The following is a 20,956-nucleotide window of genomic DNA, read 5'->3' as shown; positions in this document are numbered from 1 at the left end:
AATCATGGAATCATTTAGGATGGAAAAGCCCTCAAAGATCATTGTGTCAAACCATTGCCCCAGCACTGCCAAGGCCACCACTAACCATGTCCACAAGTGACACATCCACACAGCTTTTAAACACCTCCATGGATGGTGACACTTCCCTGGGCAGCCTGTTCCCTTTGAGGGAAGAAATTTTCTTAACATCAATTTAAAGTTAGCCTGGAGCAACTGGAGGCTGTTTCCTTCTGTCCTATACAATAATACAGCTTTAAATGTCAACTGAGAAATGACCAGAAAGAAGCCCAAAGCTGGGAGAGTCATGCACTTGTTCAAGAAAAATTTCAGGTTGCTTCTCCAGCTGTGAAACAGCAGCTCTGGAGGTTCATGACCAGCAGCTCAGCCAAGAACTCAGAGTATGTCACTGTCTCAGTGTGACCTGGATCCATGCAGGACTCAAAATCCTAAAAGCTCATCAGGTCCTTTCTTCAGCATCCTTCAGAGTCTACCTAAACCCTCAAGGGTATGAGAAGTTTTCAAAGCAGATGAGCTGCCCTAGCAAGCTGAAGGACTCGCCCTGAGAGGCTGTGGCTGCCCCATTCTTGGAAGCATGCAAGGCTAGGTTGGATGAAGCTTGGAGTAACCTGGGCTACTGGAAGGTGTCTCTGCCCATGGCAGGGGGTGGAATGACATGGGCTTTAAGGTCCCTTCCAACACAACCTGTTCTGAGATTCTGTGAGCCTATAATTCTATTACATTTTTGATGTCTGCATAGAAAAGACACGAACAGAAGGATTTGATAAATTGCATGGATTAAAGCTGAAGAGACCATCAGCACTTTAGACTCCACAGCAAAAAAACAACCAGGATTTCAGCTGTCCCACCCTGTGAGCAGGCAGTGCTAGAGCCTTTGCTGACCACCAGTAGTACTACAGTGCCATGTCTTCATTCCCTGTGGGTTTGGCTCAGAACAAACTCAAAGTTAAGCCTCTGGAAATGTTTTACAAAAGACTAATTTCAAGGGCAAATTTGAATTGCTGCAGCTGGTAGCCAAGTACAGTAACTGAGGATGCCACCAGTGAACACCACAAAATGCTTTGGTTTGGAGAGGACCTTAAAGATCACCTTGTTCCAAGCCCCTGCCATGGGCAGAGACCCCTTCCACTAGACCAGGTTGCTCAGTTCACAAAATCAGCACAGGTACATGTGTGTCACAGGGCCTGGCCTGGCACTTGGCCCACAGCCCTGCTCAGATGCCACTGGTGAGTCCCACAGATGGCATTTGCTCCCTGTGTGCCAGCAGCTCCCTTACAACCACGCTGCCTTTTGCCAACTCCTCTACGCAAACAAGAACTCTGGGCAGCTCATCACAGCGGGATCCACGAGAGCTTAACTGGGGAGCTGCTAATCCAGGCAGCTTTGCCCAGCCCTGTCTGCCCAGCAGTGGAATCCCAGCCATGCAGATCTCTATCACCTCCTGCACTGATCCACGGACACGGCACAGCCCACAGGAGCTCAGCAGCCAGAAGAAAGCTGTTTCATGGCTTTGGAACAATAAATTAAAAAAAAGGGCATCAGAATATTTGTACTCTTGATGCAGGTTTCAGTGCTCAGTAGTTTTCAGGAAGCTGGGGAAGAGAGGGAAACATTAAATATTATCTGTGGGTTATAAAATTCCACAGAGTTTTACTAGTGTAAGAACGCAAGCACACTCCAAACTAACTCAAAAAGCAGATGTGAACAGGGAGGGAGGAGGGAAAGATGATGAGAACATTAACTTTTTTGTCCTAATCAGCTAAACAAGAATACATTAGGAAAAACCTTGTTTTCTGTTCACTCATGTTGTAAAACTTGTTTGAAATAATGCCACTATTTATGTTTAGACAGAAATTAATTTAGACTAACTCATTTGTCTTGAACAGTGTATTTCCCAGTTTCAGCCTCTATCTGGCCTAGCCCAAGCAGACTGAAATGTACTTAGCTGACTACTGGAAAAACATGGAACTCACACAGGGCAATAAAATAATTGATTGCTAAATAATTACCAAACTTATTCTAAAAGAATGATTACAGTTTAAAAACGTAAGCATTTACCATGATGATTGTTTTCACTAAACTGTTCAGCCTGTTTATACAACACAGAGCACAAAGATTTCTTCTCTGGGGAATTTGGATCTGTGACCATAAAGCCATCAAGCTCCAAAAATCAATGTTACCACCTGACTTGTACTGTTTGTGTAGGTCAATCTAAAGCATATTTTCTCAGGGTCTGCATTGTGTCTGGAAGAAAACCCACACTCTGAACTGGCAGGTCTTTTCAAATACAGTCTGACAGCTCACCCTGGATATTTGAAGTGGTTGGGTCACTACCCCCCTCATGAGTCAACATGAGTGAAGGGTGAGTGCTAATTCCTGAGCTGCTGCAGCAAGTACAGTCACTGAGGATGCCACTGCAAGTATAGTCACTGAGTGAATGGCATGGAATGCTTTGGGTTTGGAAGGGACCTTAAAGCTCATCTCATTCCACCCCCTGCCATGGGCAGGGACACTTTCCACCATATCAGGTTGTTCCAAGCCCCATCCAGCCTGGCCTTGGACATCTCCAGGGGTCCAGGGGCAGCCACAGCTTCTCTGGGCACCCTGTGCTAGAACCTCCCCACTCTCACAAGGAAGAATTTCTCCCCACTATCCCATGTAACCCTGTCCTCTGGCAGTGGGAAGCCATTCCCCCTCATCCTTTCCCTCTAGGCCCTTGTCCCAAGTCTCATGGAGCCCCTTTAGGCACTGGAAGGGGCTCTCAGGTCTCCTCAAAAACCTCTCTTCTCCAGGTGAACATCCCCAGCTCTCCCAGCCTGTCTTCAATCCTGCCCTTAGAAACTGGTCCTGTCTTTGCCCTGCTGTGCTGCTCAGTGCTCCAGCTGCAAACTCTCCCTGGCCCCTCCTCAAGTGTCTTAAAGCCATTCACAAACCAACATGGAATTCCTGCATACATTGAGAGTCTAGGCAATTTTCTTGAACATGAAATAAAGGCCAAGGAACAAAGATTGCAAGGGCATCACTAATTCTTTAAACAACAGCCTGTTGGGTGGGCTCAAGGCACCATTTTTTGTACCAACTGCCCACTGGAATGGTCACAGTGAAGACCCATTTCATGGAATTCAGGAGCTATTCAGGTACAGACATGGACAGCCATTCAGCATCTCTTGAAGATCTTGCTCAGGTATCTGCAGTACAAAGCAGCATCTGAATGATTAAGGCAGGATAGCTCAGATTTAAATCACCAGTTCTGCCAAATATCCCCTTTGCTGCCAAAGGCAAATCGTCAGGCCTCACTCAGGAAAACACTTAAGGATATGTGAAAAGGGTATCAAAATCAACAGAATATATATAAAAACATTCCAAAGTGTTTTGCTTCACTACAGAGTTTGTGTCTGAGGTCTCCAATCTAAAGGAGGTGATGTTTCCCATCTCCTATCCCTTCTTTATCCCTAGAGCTGGGGCTGGATATCCTGGGCAGGATTATTTATCATCACATGAATGTAGCAATACTGTACCAGCATAAGCTGAACTGTAAAAATGTTAAGACAAATGTTATGGATTAATTTCTGGATTGATTATGAGGCCTAAGACCCCAGTGTCCAGCTAAACCACATAAACACAGATAAAACTGTCCAAACTGCAATCCTGAATAATAAACCACCCTATTTAACTAACAGAATAGCCTAGATGAAATTCCAGATGTCTCTCACACATGATAAACTAAAATACTCTGTAAGAAAGTTCAGTGTACACTTCTACAAAGGAACAAAACCTGGAAAAATTTAATTAATTTCATTTTCCGAATTCACATCTCACATTTACTGAGCCTTTCCAAACACGTTATTTTGCTGATTAGCAGTAATGCCTTAAGGTACTCTTTCTTTCCTTTTTTCTGATCTTTGGAGTTAAAAAATGCTTTAAGACATCACTGAGGCACATAATTCTCACTGAACAATAATGCTGGGGAGCACCCTGTAATTTAAAACACCGGACTTCTAATGGACAAAATTAAGTCAAGTAGGAAAAGCAGGATGGATCCAGATCCCAGCCTGAGCACAATCAGACTTCAAACAGGGCTGAAAAAATGAAAACCAGCTGAGCTAATAAAAACCAGACCCTGCTTAAACAATCTTTCATCAAGTAAACTTCACCTATGTTGTTACTCTTGGAATTTGGTAAGGTAGGAGGAGCCAGCAAGGTCTGAAGACAAGATGAGAAAGGATATTTGGGAAGGATGTAATATTTAGCAAAATAAGATGGCAGACAACCAAAGCCAGACTCTGAGCTCAGTTGTACTGGTGTAAATCCAAACTAGCATCACTGACTGTAATGGAATTACTCTGGATTTACTCCATGTTAACTGAGATCAAAACATCAGACAGAATATCAAACTGGGAAAAAAGGCTTTTATATCTACACAATGGGACATTTCATTGCAAGTAACTAAGCAAGTGTTTAATGCTACATAGCTACAACACAAGGTGAGATGGGCTTGAGTTATCCCAAAAATACCCACAGCCCAAATTTTTTACAGAGTGAAAAGTTTTGTATACTTTGAATCTACCTCTAAGCAAGATTTATGCAAATTAATGAGTTAAGTCAAAACATGCTTCACTTATTCAAGGCTTTTCTTATTTGCTTGTTTTGTAAAAGGGACAGTTTGAGGTGAACCAAGACTCATCCCCATGAAGCAGGAATGCAATAGCGTCTCTTCCGTTGCCTCCTTTGTGTCCTTTCCAGAAAGGAATACAGACTCTTATCATTTGCTAAGCTGCAGCTCCAGCTCCACACTGTACCATACACCTCTAGACTGGGGAGTATCTCTGTGCCTTCTCTCTAAAGTATTTCTGTGCCTTCCCTCTAAACAAAGTCCCAGCCACAGGTACACATCATATTGGTGGCTCTTCCAAACCACCAAGGTATTAGAAGATTTGCTTGATGTGGTAAAATTGCTAATTCTCCAAAATGCCATTTAGTCAACAGTCATTATTCTTATCTCCCCATACCACAGCTCATTTGGGTAACAGAATGACATTCAAATCAACTTTGGAAGGTAGAGAAAGGGCCAATGTTTTACAGCAATGACATGATCCCCACTTTTCACACCCTAAGCATAAACCACAGCAGGAATATTGAGAACAAAGCTTGACACACAAAGCAGCCACATTTTTCTCCCACTGTCAGCATTCACAGAGACTGTCCAGATTCTCTCTCATACACAGATCCTGTGTAACTCAATCCTTCCAGTTCACTGGCACTAGAGATGCTGCCTCCCTGCCCACTGCAGCTCTGCCAGCTGAGCCCACTGCCAGTCCTGCTGGCCAGAACCACCACAACACAAGCCATCACCTTTTCAGCTCAGCCCCAGGGTGGCTCATGCATTCTAATCAAGCTCCTAAACTGAAGAGCTTCTTCAGCCTCTGCTAACCTGGACTGTTTGGGAATGAATCTGGGATTGCCAAGCAGCACTCACAGCTGGGGATCAGAAAAAGCCACCGTCTTAAAGAAGAGGGAAGCCGGAAGCAGTGCAGAGCAATAATTATTTTATCTGCTACAGTTACAACTTTAGGAAAGTGTAACTCAACAGATTCAGCACAATTTCAGGAAACAAAGTATCAGGGTCAGTTGGTCCAGTTTTGACCCAGAACAAACTCTACAAAAGTACTGACTCCTATGGCCAACATGGGATGTTGGAATGAGATGTGTCCTCGCTACCAGCCTCATTCAGGCTGGGGCAAACATCACCAGGCAGGTCCAGAGAGGGGATTCTCCCCTCGACTCTGCTCTGGTCAGACTCCACTCTCAGCACAAGACATGGACCTGCTGGAGAGAGTCCAGAGGAGGCCATGGAGATGCTGCCAGGGCTGGAGACCCTCTGCTCTGGAGCCAGGCTGGGAGAGCTGGGGGTGCTCACCTGGAGAAGAGGAGGCTCCAGAGAGAACTTACAGCCCTTTCCAGTGCCTAAAGGGGCTCCAGGAGAGCTGGAGAGGGACTTGGGACAAGGGCTTGGAGTGACAGAACAAGGGATTGCTTTGAGAAATCTGAACTCTGAATGTGCTGGGTGTCCCTGCTCATGGCAGGGAGCTGGAACTAGATGGTCTTTGAAGTTGCTTCTAACCCAACCCATTCCATGATTCTGTGTTCTCCTGCACAGACCTTTTTGTGGGTAACACAGCACCTTTTTCAGAGGAAGAATATATTGTCTTGAGCACCAACACATTTCATCACCAGGATTCAGTGTGTATATGCAAAAGATACTCCAGACTGCCAAGAAATCTTGAGATCTGGAGGGGAATACTGAGGACACTGAACCTCTGAGGGAAAAGGGTCAATGGAAATTTTGAGGAAGGGATGGGCTAAATACAGAGACAAAGAAGATAAAAAGTTGAGGAGTCAGACAGACTAGGAAAGAAATTAAAAGAAGGAATAAACATTTCAGGGAGAAAAAAGTGATTTGTGGTTAACACAGAGAAGTGTGACTCAGGGGTAGGTCACATGAATTCCCTGTGATTTGATTCAGCTTGTGTAAAATTTAAAAACGGAAAGACATGACCAAAACAAAAAAAATCGAAGACACACACACCAAAAAAAGCCCAAAAAAACCACAAACAAAAAAAACACCAAAAACAAACAAACAAAAAACACCAAAAACAAACAAACAAAAAACCCACCACAAAACAAACAAACAAACAAACACAACAACAACAAAAACAGACATCTGAAATATCCTAAGACACTGAGATGTAGGGGTTTAAGTAGTATGTTGTTAAATCAGGAGTAAACAGTCCTGGCCAAGCACCACTGCTTAAGCATCTTGTTATGTTCTCCAAATGCTGTAGGAGAGAAGCCAAACTGTTACCCCAGCCAGTGCACACCATGTATTATTTCAACAAAGTACTGGGGCATCACCAGGGACTTGTCCTGGCCTGTGCCTCACCCTGGGTTCCTCTTGTTCTTCTGGTACCCAGACTTTGCTACATGACAGCAATTAATGTGCACAGGGATGCTGAAGATCTCTAATTAATAATTCACACCACCTTTTTATTGGTGTAACAGAAAATGGGAAAGAATCTGCCCAAACGTGGGCAGAAGCACAGATTCTCTGCCAGGATGTTGCAGCTATTGCTCTTTTACCTAAAACTGTGTGCTTGCCCAAATTTCACAGCCTAAAAACCCAGCTCTGACACAGTAGCTTGAAGTGACAATCTCATGAAGATTTTAGTAAACAGAAATACAGATTAATACGGGAATATAAAAGAAATTACAGTACTCTTAGCTGTCCTAAGACAGAGCCCATCATTTTTGCTGCACAGCTTTCCTCCTCCTCTTCTGTTCCTCACTAAGTTCCAACGGCAAAAGCATACTACTCAAGTGAACTAAGACCTCACTAACTAAACAAAAAGCTCCATCCTTTGGAAAACAGACTCGGACATACCATTGCACAGCTTAAGAGAACTCAGGAAATGTTTCAGAGATATTCAGCATCCCCAGAGACACTTCACTTCAGCTCATGAAAATACACTGGTGTCCAAGGCATGAAAATTACAATGGCTTCCTGCTGACCACCCCAGCCCCCCGGCTAGGAATCTAATTTAAACAAGCTGGCAGGAGTCCAGCAGTAACCTACAGTCACAGCTCAGAGCTGCTATCCTGAGCAAACAGCCCAGACATTTAGCAGGGACTACAGCAACACAAGACATTGCTTCATTTTCATTCCAGGCTGCAAACCCACCCCCACTCGCTCCACTTCACCAGCATTTTTCCAGGCTGAGAACTGGGGTCCTGTTCTGCTTTGGTTACCTCTCACTGCTGAGCAAGCTCTGCTGGTTGTAATTTATCCTATAAAGTTGATATTTGGCTCCACTATGTATCAGGCTACATGAAATTGGCTTCTAAAACCGTATAGTATTCATTCATTGTACCTACATCACACATTTACTGGCCTATTCCCAAAAGCAAATGGTAAGGAAGCCACTATTCCAGTGAGAATGGATGAGCCTGCTAACAGGGACACATCATTGAGAATAAATTCAACTCTTTCAGTTCTCTCTGATTGTTTGTGATGTTTGCTGCATGCTGGCTCACTGTCTGGGAATATGTCATCTGCAAAAATGCATATATCTTACCAGTAATGCCTTGCAGACTGAAATCCATGGCTAGGAATGCTTTAGGAGAAAGGATACAACTTGGCAAAATGCACAGAGTGAAGAGGAGTACCAAGGGTGTCAAAGCAAATCATGATGGAGGAGTACAGGCATTAAGTTAACACTGCTGCATGGAGACACACAGCCTGTTTCCATCTGCAGTTCATAGCACAGAGCACACCCCAGCCCCTGCCTGGGGACTGTCCCATGGCACTGTCAGCCTGGAGCTGCCTGGGTTTCTCCTTTAGCTGACACAGAAGGGGTCTCTGAACACCCGAGGTTCAAACCCTGCCAATACTCTGTGGAGAGGGCAAAGGAGGTGCATGAGCTTCTGGACAACCCCGTGATCAGACACACACCAAGGCCCTTGGCAAAGCAGGCTCACAGGACCCTCAGGGTGGGGCTGCCCAACCAAGGACCTTCTTCAGCTGCTGATGGGGGCGAGGGAATCACCATGTGGGAATAACCTATTCCTCCCTGAGAGCCCTTGGATGAAAACCTAGGTGTGAAACAAAACCTAGGTGTGAAACAAACCTCAGGGACTATTACGTGGACAGTCAGCCCAGGGTAGAATGTTAGAAAGCAGAAAGTCTCTCAATTAACTTCATACATACTAAATTCAGGGCTTTGACTGAACTAACCTTTGCTTCCCCTACAGGCAGTGAAAGCAAATGAGATCTCCAAAGAGTATTTAAAAATTCACAGGGGATTAATTGCTCCTTAGGTACCAGTTTCATTTTGTGATTTACAGAAAGAGCCTTTGGGTCACCAGTCCCTCAGCTGAGAGTCTTCAGTTAAATGCCTGAAGTGAAATGGGATTAATCCTGTCCTCAGTGCCGTGGCTTCATGTATCTTGATATAACATGATACCACCCAAGTGCTTCAGGAACATGAAGTCATTGTGTTTCTTCTCTGGTAAAACCAGTTACCAAAGAGTAGGTTGCACATGTTCCTCAAAAGGCAACAAAAGAAGCTTAACCATAGACCACAAGGGGATATGCCTGACCTAAACCATTCTGATCCCCCTTAAAAATGCAACACTGCAAACTATCCCTTTGCAAAATGCAAATCTTGGACCCAGAGTTCACCCAACAACAACTGCACAGCTTGAATTCACTGCCAGCATCACTAAAGGATCTCATAAATCTGATCTCAGAGCAGCACACCTCAAACAGGAAATCCTAAACACCAGCAACAATTACAAAAAACACATTATGTTCAACAATGTAAGTGAGGGGTAAAACATTCTCCCTGGCTGGAGTAATGAAGCACAAAAAGCAGCCAGCTCAGAGCACATTTCATTAAATCCATCCTATTCCTTCTAACAAAACTGCTGATTACCAAGGCATGGTGAGCTGATCAAGTAACACCATCACTCCCTTTCAACAGAGAAACTGTTTTGCCATTTGCAAACTGAAAAACATATGTTCTCAATATTTCCTCTGATTCATGTGTCTCCTTCAAAACCAAAGCCACAGCATATGCCAACAATCAAATCATTGACTGGAAAATATATATCAACTGGCATCTGAGGGCTGTCTAAAGGGTTCCTCCTACCAGGCTTTAGGCCACATTCAAAGTACATTAACTAAAAGAAATATCTGCTCCTTTTCCATAGTCCTTAATCTGGTTTATCCAGATCATCCACTGTGTGGAATCCACACTAGTATGAATTCCAAGCAGCCTCTGATACACAAAGGATAAAGCACAAGTCAAAAAAAGATGACAAAGTATCTTTGAGTTGACAGGGGTCCACAAGGATCATCCAATCCCTGGCCCCACACAAGACACCCCAACAATCCCATCCTGTGCCTGAGAGCATTGTCCAAAAACTCCTGGAGCTCTGGCAGCTTTTGGATCATGACTGTTCCCTGTTTTCACAGTAAAGTGGAAATAGTTCTAAGCTTTCTAGCAAGTTGGTCCAGCAGGATGCAGAATGAACACTGCATGATGTATTGAAAAAATCCCCAACCCAATACAAACTCTTTTTGCTCCCCATTGATTAAGAAAAGCTCAAACACCACTTGTACCAACACAGGGAGTCCCATCACTCCATGCCCCCTCTGCAGGACAGGTACTGTTCACCCTCTGCAGGTAACACAGCACACCTCTGCATCACACAAACAGTGAGCTTTCAAAAGGCACCTGGGCATGGCCTCATGCCTGATGCTAACCCAGCCAGTACTGCTGGATGGCAGTGCAGCACACAGAGCAAGGATTAAGCATCAGAGTCTCAGTTTCACTAGTTTGTAGATCTTGGGTGGTTCTTTTCCTTCATTCTCCCCTGATAACTCAACTTCATTCTCTTCAGTAAAGGCACTCACTACTAATTCAGGCCCAGAGAAGGGAGCAGAGCTGGGAAAGGGGCTGGAGCCCCAGGAGCAGCTGAGGGAGCTGGGAAAGGGGCTCAGCCTGGAGAAAAGGAGGGTCAAGGGGGACCTGACTGGAGGATGCAGCTGGGGGGAGTCAGGCTCTGCACCCAGGGAACAAGGGACAGGATGAGAGGGAAAAGCATCAAGTTGCTCCTGAGGAGGTTAAGATTGGACATTGGGAAAAATTTCTTCACCAAACAGGCGGTCAGGAACTGGAACAGGCTGCCCAGGGCAGTGGAGGAGTCACCATCCCAGCAGGTGTCCAAAAGACACATCAATACACCACTTGGGGATGTGCTTCAGTGTTGAACATGGTAATGGATTAGTGGTTAGACTCGATGATCTTAGAGGTCTCATCCAACCTCTTAACAATTCTATGAATCTAATTCCCCACCACAAAGACAGGTTTTTTTCCTAGTTTTACTCTAGGATTGGCACTTGAAAAGAGCAAGCTTGGCATTTCAAGAGGCAAATACTCTGATTTACCTTCTTGTCAACTTTCCTCCCATATTTCTGTGACAATTCCCTTTACGATGAACACTATTGCCTCAGTTAAAGTGAGATAAGGATGTATATAATATTCATGGCTCTTTATTCACTTCGCTACCATGCATTCTCAGAATATAGCTGTTTTCTCCAGATGAAAACTGTATCAGTCTTAGGGAGGGGACAGTTTATTCATAGCTTAAAAGTACTTGAGGATCTGCATCAAGTATCTCATTTTTTTTACAGCAGTAGGAATTTGATTTGTGGGCATTTAAACCAGTTCAGGAGATGTATGCAGCAGCAGAAACTGCTCTTTTCTTTCCACACCACAGAGCTCCCATCAAGACTTGTAGCCACTGTAGCCTTGTCTTAAACAACTACTGCCATGAATAAGATTAACTGAGCTTCTCCATGTGATTGTGTGAAACACAAGCTGCTGTAACTCCTGAGAGATAAATTCAGAGTGCAGGGAAAAAAGAGAGGAAGGTGAATGAGGAAGTTTCTTTGTTTAAAAGGTGGTTAAGAAACTGGGAGAAGCTCTCTCTGTGAATTGTCACATACATAAAAGTTCAGTTAACAAGGGCACTGTGACTTCTGCATGGGACACAACAGGTGAAGTATCCTCTATGCAAACTCCAGAAGCTCTAGGGAAAAGGAGCACACTGCTAACAAACAGCAAGGCTCACCTGATAAATTACATCAGCAGTAATTATAGGGAGAGAATAGCACTGGAATATATTGTTAATGAGCTGCAGAGCTTTTTCTTGGGAGTTAAAACCACTTGGAGCTGAGGAGAGCAAAGCAAAATAGAACAAGTAGCTTCTAAGTTCTGTAGGCAACAATTTCAAAGCAGAAAAGAATTATGTATTTGAGGCATTATAATTTTTTTTTTTCCCAAGGAAAGAATATCTATTGTATCTTCAAATAAAACCAGGGAGAATAATACTTTCCCTTGCCAGAAGGATTGAAGAATCGGAGGGGAAATTCACCCTTGTTCATACCTTCTGGGCTGGACATGCAGAGTTAAGACAGCAGAAAAATAAGTTGTAAGTGATGCTCTAACAGGTTTTTGGATCCTGTCACAACATTTTGGCTGCCTCACAGATTCTGGAGCTTCTGGCACTGGCAATACTTACTGTAATCTATATAAGTAGCTACTTTTAGAGGGACCCCAGATAAATCCCTCTAGAGGAACAAGAAAACATCCATGAAATCACAGGGAATTAATTTTATAGATATCACAATGTCTCTGTTAAGGGACTATAAGGTTTCAAACACTCATTTCCCACATGGTCAGTACAGTTATCCCAGAAGCCCCAGAGATGGAAAATGTCTGTAAGTGCTTTAGACTTCATTCTCATCAGCCCAGAGCTGTTCACTCACACAGCATTGGTGACAGCCACTCACCTGGTGACAGCAACGATGACACTTGGTAGTGGTAACAACACAGAGCAGTTTTTTTTAGGTAAGCACTATTTCCCATTGAAATCGTCACCAGTGAAATATTAATAGCAATACTTCATCAGATTTAGCACAAAAGAGCAGAATTCCCAGTTATTATGCCCAGGTCTGCTTATCATTTGCTCTCAGACATAGCAAGACAGCATTAAACAATTGTACCTTTAAAAAGAGGGAGATTACATCTCCTTTTGCTTCTCCTAAAACACCAGGGAAAAACACTCAGAATTGGGATGTATGTTCATTATTGCTGTCACTGTGTATCTAAGTCCAAAATAAACCAGCCTCCAAAAAACCCAAAATCCTTACACATCCTTGAGTTGTTAGAGGGGATGTTCATAAATTTGAGGCCACCAAAAAGCACTGCTCTGACAGATCAGCTGTGACAGCTTTAACCTGGTATTCTGTGATCCATCAAAAGAAGAGGGAGATGAGACTTCCCAAATTAACACTTTTTTTTTGTCCACTTTCAATTTTGGTAGCAATATAAAAGCCACTCAGCTCTCAAATAAGACAACTACTAGAATTAAGTGGAGAGCATAATTTTCTCTGACCTTACTCTTTCCAAAGAGAATTGAGGCAATTCTTCTCCATCTATCTGTTGTGGTTTGACACTGGCCCAATGCCAGGCACCCACAAGAGTCACTTGCTCACCCTCCACTGCCACAGCTGGGCAGAGAAGAGAATAAAAAGTTAACAAAGGCTTCATGAGTTGAGATAAGGACTGGGAGAAAACACTTAAAAGGCAAAACAGGCTCAACTTAAGTTTGCAAACTGAAATTATTACTAATGAATCAGAGGATAATGAGAATTAAAGTAAACCCTTAAAACACCTTTTTCCCCCCAGCCCCTCCCTCTTTCCCACTGACGGCACAGGGGGTGGGCCTGGGGGTTTGGGTCAGTTCATCCCCTGAGGTTTCCTGCTGCTGCTCAGGGAGAGGAGTCCTTCCCCTGTGAGCCTGTGGGGTCCCTCCCCAGGAGACAGTTCCCTGTGAACTTCTCTGCCATAGATCCACTCTCACCAGCAGCAGCACTACCAAACCTGCTGCAATGTGAGTCCCTCACACGGGCACAGCCCTCCCAAACCTGCTGCAGCCTGGGTCTCTCTTCCCACAGGGTGCAGTCCTCAGGCACAGGCTGCTCCAGCCTGGGAGCAGGGCCCCTCTGTCCACTGGTATCCCACTGGATCACAGCCCCCTCCAGGGATCACAGCCCTCTCCAGGGATCACAGCCCCCTCAGGGATTACCTGCTCCAGCCTGGGCACCTCCCCCAGGGCTGTGGGTGGATCTCTGCATCCCTGTGGATCCCCAGGGGCTGTGGGTGGATCTCTGCATCCCTGTGGATCCCCAGGGGCTGCAGGGGCACAGCAGCTCCACCATGGTCTCACCAAGGCCTGCAGAGGAATCTTGGCTCCAGCACCTGGAGCCGCTCCTACCCTTCTCCACAGACCTCGATGTCTCCATGTTGTTTCCCTCACCTCCTCTTCTCTGGCTAGGAGCAAAAATCCATCACTTTGTTTTGATTTTTTTCTTAAATACATCACCACAGAGGCAATACCAGCCTCTCTCATTGGCCCCGTTTTGGCCAGCAGCATGTGCAGCTTCAGAACCATCAGGGATTGGCTCTGCTGGACATGGTGGAAGCTTCCAGGAGCTCTTCACAAGAGCTGTATTTGTGGCCCTCCCGCTACCAAAAACCAGGTCATGCAAAACCAAAAAATTTTCCCATAAAAACCATGGGATTTTGATTAGTAACCAGTTTTCACAAAATATTTGCCCACTGAAACTTCACTGGTAAGCAGTTTATTTCTTCTGGGCAACTTAATAATTTGTCAAGTTCAAACAGCAGACAGTCTTCAAACAGTTTTAAGCAGTTTTACCTACTATGGAAGGTAAGGAGGCCCCTGGAATGTGGACAGGAACACAGGGTCATATCCCTCTCCCCCTTTCAGCTGTCTCCTTTTTCATTACAATCATAAAATCACAGGCTGCTTTTGGTCAGAAGGAATCTTAAAGCCTGTCCAGGCCCACCCCTGCCCTGGGCAGGGACACCTTCCACTAGCCCAGGTTGCTCCAAATCCCATCCAACCCAGCCTTGGACACTTCCAGGCTTCCAGGGGCAGCCACAGCTCCTGTGACACCAATCTTTTCTCATGCTGCCCCCATCCCCTGTAACAGCAGCATTTCCATGGTGTGGGCAAACTCAGATACCACATTTCCCTTAAACAGTATTGTTTCTCCACACCCATGTTCCTGTTCTTTACTAAAACTAACAACAAGTCTTGAGGCATTTCTTCCACTCCCCAAAGAAGGCAGAGGGGATGCTGAAGACAATGCCCCTTTTCTTCAGGCTATACCAGAAGGGCCATTCTTCATCTTCTCCAACTGATTTACACACATTCAGCCTCTGCCTGAGAAGTTTAGACAGCCATAAATCTGAGAGCAAAGCCCAAGGCCAAAGACCTCAAGTCACAGAAGAATGCAAAAGTGCAGGGCAGCACATGGGAGAAGGGCTATCAGGAGAGCTGGATGTGAGAGGAAGAGGCAGGGACATCATTTGTGATACCATCCAGCTGTGGGTACAGCAAAGCCAGGGGCGTGCCCTCCCCTCTCCCTTCATTATCCATCTGCACAGCCACGGTACTTTTTCTGTCAGGAAGTATGAAAAACTTTAAATCCATTAATAGCCTAATTTTAATTTCATAGAATTCCTCCTCTGGAAAAAGCATTACTTCTTCATTATAACTTCTAAAAAAAACTATCAAACCTGCAAAACCCAGAGTTCCCAGACTTTTCATATGACCTCCTGAACTTGATCCAAGCTAGTATGTGGCTCAGCAGTGTAACCATGTTACAGACACAGCCCTGCCAGTCTGTTCAAGAAAGGAGACTCCAGTTAAACGTGCTTTAACTATGTGCATAACTTCACTTCAAGATAGAAAAGAGCTCTACTCTCTCAAAAGAGAGGAGTGGGATTGAGAAAAGAAATGTATTCCTAGATCTCCTACACACTTACTATGTGACTTAAGTTTAATACTATTTTCCCATCTAAACAAAGCATTATTAATGTTTTCCCTTTTCTCACACAGTGTCTTCTATTTGATTTGTAAGAAAAGGGTCAGGAGATGCTCAGAGTTCTGTAGGTATACAGAGTATAAACATGCAAACACCATCCTCTAGCCTAAGAAGTCCAGAGGTTATATATTCCCTTCATTTTTGTCTTAATTAATTACTGGAGTTTAGTCTATAGAATAGCCATTCACACTAAAGGAATGCTTGATTAAATCACACAGAGTGAGTTATGACTGGTATAATTCCATTAGCTTTATAGAAAAATACTAGGGATGAATTTGTCCTCTCAGGCTTATTTTCCATTCCAAAATTCCTTAATGGCATAAAGAAAAAATAGCAAAGCTGGCCACAGATGTTAAATAAAGACATTCCAAGTCCAATCCCATTTCCACAGGATACAATGGGAGTTAGTAGGACACAAGGACCCACAACATGCAACTACAAAAGCATTTGCTGATTTTCAGCTTTAGCTCCAATTCAAAATTTTCCTGTGCCAACTCTTCTTAAATTTGGGACAATTTTCCACCCGCCACGCCAGTTCTTCCATTGAACCCAAGTCTGGCAAGAGATTTCTTAGTCAACAGCCCTTTTCACTATTTACAAAAGTTCTCTGGTCACGTTTAAGCGTTGAAAGTCCACAACAAAAAAAAAAAAATCCCTGTAATCTGTTAAAGCACTGCACATGCTTACTCACAAAGTAGAATCCAAAGCAAAAGGTTTTCCCAAAGTGGAAATCTCTGCATCCCACCAGATGGTACATAGAGGAATGTGAAACCCATGACAAATTTTTCCACAGGCCATAATTCTGTGCCAAAAGCCTCAGGTTTGATACTAAAAATATATTTGTATTCCTTTTTTACCAAAATGCCACTGCAGTAGGGAAAACACTACATTCAAATCTACCATCACACACCCCAGTGCATTGGCACATCACAGTCATGGAATCACAAAATCATTCAGGTTGGAAAAGACCTTCTATATCATCAAGTCCAACCATCAACCCAACACCACCACCACTAAACCTTGTCCCCAAGTGCCACATACACTTGGTTTTTGAACACCTCCAGGCATGGGAAGTCCACCACCACCCTGGGCAGCCTGTGAGAATGCTTTACAGTCCTTTCTGTGAAAAGGTTTTCCCTAATGTCCAACCTGAACCTCCCCTGGCACAGCTTGAAGCCTTTCCCCTTATCCTGTCCCTGTTCCCTGGAGCAGAGCCCGACCCCCCTGGCTGTCCCCTCCTGTCAGGGAGTTGTGCAGAGCCACAAGGTCCCCCCTGAGCCTCCTTTTCTCTAGGCTGGGCCCCTTTCCCAGCTCCCTCAGCCTCTCCTGGTGCTCCAGACCCTTCCCCAGCTCTGCTCCCTTCCCTGGACAAGCTCCAGTGCCTCAATGCAGTACTAATAATGCAGCACCTTGAGTTTTTCAAAAATCCTCCCATATTCTGCTAGACTACATTTATACAAAATCTTTTACAATCCAGCTGTACCCTGTGAGATGCCAAGTCCACTCTGCAACACAGACTAGGAAAACAATAGAGTTCAAAACCAAATCCATACCCAATTTAAATTGCGATTACCTATCAATATCAGTATCTGCATCAGGGCACCTTTATACAAAGAGAAGTTCCTTGGACCTGAGTCCCAACTGTATCTGTACCCCTTGTAGAGTCCCACCTGCCCCAGGGACCACAGCACCTCACCAAAACATCCAGAAAATTTGCCTGTGAGGCAGCTACATATAAAGCTCTTTATTGGGAAGAAGAATTGAGTGAATAACAACACAACTTGTGAAAAAAAAAACAAACTTCATGGTCATTAATTCAGTTGAACAACCTTCAGGAAGAACACTAGGTAAATTAATTGGATGCTGTGAAATACTTGCCCAGCAATATTTTTATGAGGTTTTTGAGTAAAGTTACTTCTCTATAGAGTAAAAAAAAAAAAAAGATGTTGAAGTGGTCACAAAAGTATTTCTTGCATTTTCTTTTCAAGTGCCTTGGCTTGGTCATCATCAGATGTATGGTACAGATGACCAGCAGTCACCTGGACCTTAGACATCCATAAAATTCAAGACATTGGGATGTGGTGTGTATTTCTAACTCTGAGAAAGATCAAATAAATAGTTTCCAGAAACTAGGACAAAAAAAAAAGTCGAAAATTGTCCATCCTCCACTTTGAGAGAGCTCCCTGCCCTCACAAGTTATCCATCACACTAAGAAGTAAGGCCCCCTCAGGGAAGTTGGGCTTCCACACAGAGAGGTGTAACAGGATACTCCGAGGCAGGTTTGCCAGCAGCTCTGTGCTATACAGGTCAGTTCCCTGCAGGTTAAAGTTTCAGTCACTCCATTGAATTAAATCGAACATTTGCCAAGGAAAGGGATCTCCTGTGCAAAGAGAGGGAATGGGGGAGGAGGCAAGGAAGCAAGGAGTCAGTGAGTGGGAAAATGTGACTCAAGCAGGGGAAGGTGGCAGTGGATTTGTTGCTGGTGAGGTTTGTACAGAGCAAGGAGGTTTGTACAGAGCAAGCATGGTCAAAGGACTCTGGAACACAAGAAAAGACCCTGAAGAGGCAGTGGGAGCAAGAATGTGAGGACAGAAAAAAGGACTGAAAAGGTGAAAATGTGAAGAAGAAAAACTGAATGAAAACATACGCAATGAGGAAGAAAACAGGAGCTATTGACATGGAGGACATGGAAGTGGTCTGAGATGAAAACTAAGCACAGGACTACTCGTGAGAGAAAGCTGAGACTTCTTCCTATTGAAGATGCACAAGAACAAAGGACCACCACACAAACCTGCAAACTAAAAGTGCACCACACAAGGTCTTCTTGCTCCTGTGGATGGAAGTTACCCAATCACTCTGAAAAAGAGAACTAGCAACTCCTAGACTGAATCTTTTTCTGCTCACTGAAGTGAAGACGTGCTGTCATTTAGAGAAAAATCAAACCAAAACACTCCCAACCCATCCTCTTGATCTTCTGACCATTCCATGGAAAAATAGGTCCAAAGAGATCTATCAGCTTGATTTTCCAGAAGGATATAAGAGTTCTAGTTTCTACACTTGACCCAAATCTTTCCCTTCTTAGTTATTTCTGTGGCATGATGCTTTTTAAGTCCTATACTAGCTTGTTTCATAAACAACAACAACAACAACAACGACCAAAAAAAAAAAAAAAAAGCCCCCCCCCGAAAAAAAAAAAAAAAAGTGGATGGGGGAACAGAGGAAAAACAGAAAGAAAATTACACCAAATGTGGAAACAGTAAGGACCTTTTGTGACAGAACACTAGAACACTCTGATACCACAATGAAGAACTCTTGGTAAGACAAAAAAAAAAAAGCTACACAAGCTATTCCCTCTAATTTTCTAAGCGTTTGGTTTAAGGTATTTACACCAATAGCAAATATTTATCTTGTAAGCAGAAGTATCTGTGACTGGGGGAAATAGAAAGGATGTCCATTTTTTTGTTAACATCCCTGCACAAATGGAACTCTTAAGCACTGAGTTTGGGAATATCATATTCTGAGATATTCCATGGGAACTAAAGCCAAAAGGTAATTTTCAAGGGCTTTTTCCCCACTTTCTGATTTTTTTTTTAAGAGAGTTTTTACTGCACAGTACAGCACACATCACCAGCCTGGGGCATCCTGTTCCTATTTCCTCTTCAAGTCAACAGAAGAATTTGACAAGGAAAGAGAGCCAGAGAATACGGATAGGAAGGGAACAAAAAACAGATGCTGAAAGCGAGGAATGCACGATGTACAGCAGAAGGGGGGGGAAAGGTAAGATGAGGGAATGAAACGAGACCCCAAACAAAAAAAACCACACCATGTAAAGCTTCTGGATCATTTCACTGTAAGTTTGTGAATGTAAACATGGGATAATGGGACAGAAGGACGAGTGCAATTGCATTATGCATGTTCTTAAGCGCGCTCCCATTGAAGGGCATTGGAAAAAAGCTCAGCAGCACAGTTACTACTACACGTGCAGTCCACTGACGCTACTTCAGCCCGTATCAGAACAATTAAGGGGAATATTTGATCCCTTAAGCTACTCTTTGGTGCACAAAGCGCACTTAGTCTACCCTGAAGGCTTTGGGAAGCTTTGTAGGGAGGTAGGGAGGTGGTGGTCACAAAATGTTACTCGCCCTCGGCAGAGAAACGCGTGCGGCAAAGACAAGGATGGGACAAGGAATAGTTGGGCTCCAGTCAAGCGCAGGAAACCCAACCTTCTGCCATCCCTCGGGAGCTCCGTGCTGCCCTTCCCGGCTCCTGCCCGCCCCGGCCCGGGTCCCGCTCGGCCCACGGGGAGAAAAGTCCTACCTGGGTCGTGGAACGGCACCAGCGCGAAGTTGTACAGCGGCCGCTTGGGTCTCTTCAGCGATGTCTCCAGGATCTTGGATGCACCCTCGATAACTTGCACCAAGTCGTCGTACATGGAGCCGGTGACATCGAAGACGAAGGCCAGGGTGGAGGCTCCCTCGGGCACCGCCTCGGGCTCGGGCACGGCGCGGGCGCTCAGGGCGAGCAGCAGCAGCGCCGTGCCCAGCGCCCCGGGGCTCCCGCCGACAGCCATCGCGCCGGCACCCGCGGCGGCCGGGACAGGCACTCCCGGGGGCAGCCGGACCGGGAGAACCGGGACAGACCGCGGAGAGTGCGGGGACAGACCGGGACGGACCGCCAAGAGAGCGGGGATAGATCCAGGACGGACCCGGGAGCGCGCGGGGAGAGACCCGGCACGGAGCGGGGAGAGCGCAGGGATAAACCGGGACGGGCGGGGGAGAGCGCTGGCATAAATCGGGAAGAGCGAGGACAGACCGAGGGGAGCAAAGACCGAGAGCGGAGCCCGGCGCCCACCGCCCGCTCCCCACAGCCGCGGAGCAGGAAGCGCCGCCGCTTTTGTTTGCGCGCGGCTGCGGCCCCGCTCCGCCTTCCCCACCGGGCAGGGCTGGGGCAGCGCCGCCCCGAGGAGCAGGGTGAGCCCCGGCCGTGCCGCGGGGCCGCTGCTGCCCGCCGGGGCCGGGGATGGAGCTGCGGCTGCCGCCCCGGGAGTACCGGCTGCGGATTGAGGCGGCGCCCGCCCCCGTCCCGCCTCCCGTGGCCCGCTGCGGCCCCTGCCCGCACCTCGGGGGTCTCACCCTCGCTTTGAGGTCACCGTCCTTACCTCAGGGTTCCCGCCCTCACCAGGGGGTCCCTCCATCACCCAGGGTCCCGCCTTCACTTCGGGGTCACCGACCTTACGCCGGGGTCCCGCCCTCACCTGGGGGTCCCGCCCTCACCTCGGGGTCACTCCCTCACCTGGGGTCCTCCGGCCCCCGCCCCGGCCACACCCCAGCAGGAATGTCCCTCACGGCCCGGGGTCTGTGCCCGCACCTGCTCCAGGTGAGGGTGGCGGTGCCGGCTCCC

The 20,956-nt window shown here is 45.7% G+C and overlaps 1 protein-coding gene across 1 annotated transcript in view; it reads right to left on the bottom strand.

Annotated features, from left to right (window-relative positions):
- The window catches only part of HMCN1 (hemicentin 1), a gene marked incomplete at its 5' end in the record, with an annotated part of 164,720 nt that extends 144,594 nt beyond the window's left edge, over positions 1–20,126 (bottom strand). The window contains one exon of the mRNA XM_083867070.1: positions 19,874–20,126. Within this exon, the coding sequence (XP_083723196.1) occupies positions 19,874–20,126 (253 nt within the window). The remainder of the gene's footprint in view (positions 1–19,873) is intronic.
- Positions 20,127–20,956: the final 830 nt, after the last annotated feature.

The sequence above is a fragment of the Zosterops lateralis genome, assembly GCF_965231275.1.
Source record: "Zosterops lateralis genome assembly, chromosome: 9".
Taxonomy (NCBI): domain Eukaryota; kingdom Metazoa; phylum Chordata; class Aves; order Passeriformes; family Zosteropidae; genus Zosterops; species Zosterops lateralis.
Note: the sequence above shows the minus strand (reverse complement) of the source record. Positions and strands in the feature narration are given on the sequence as shown.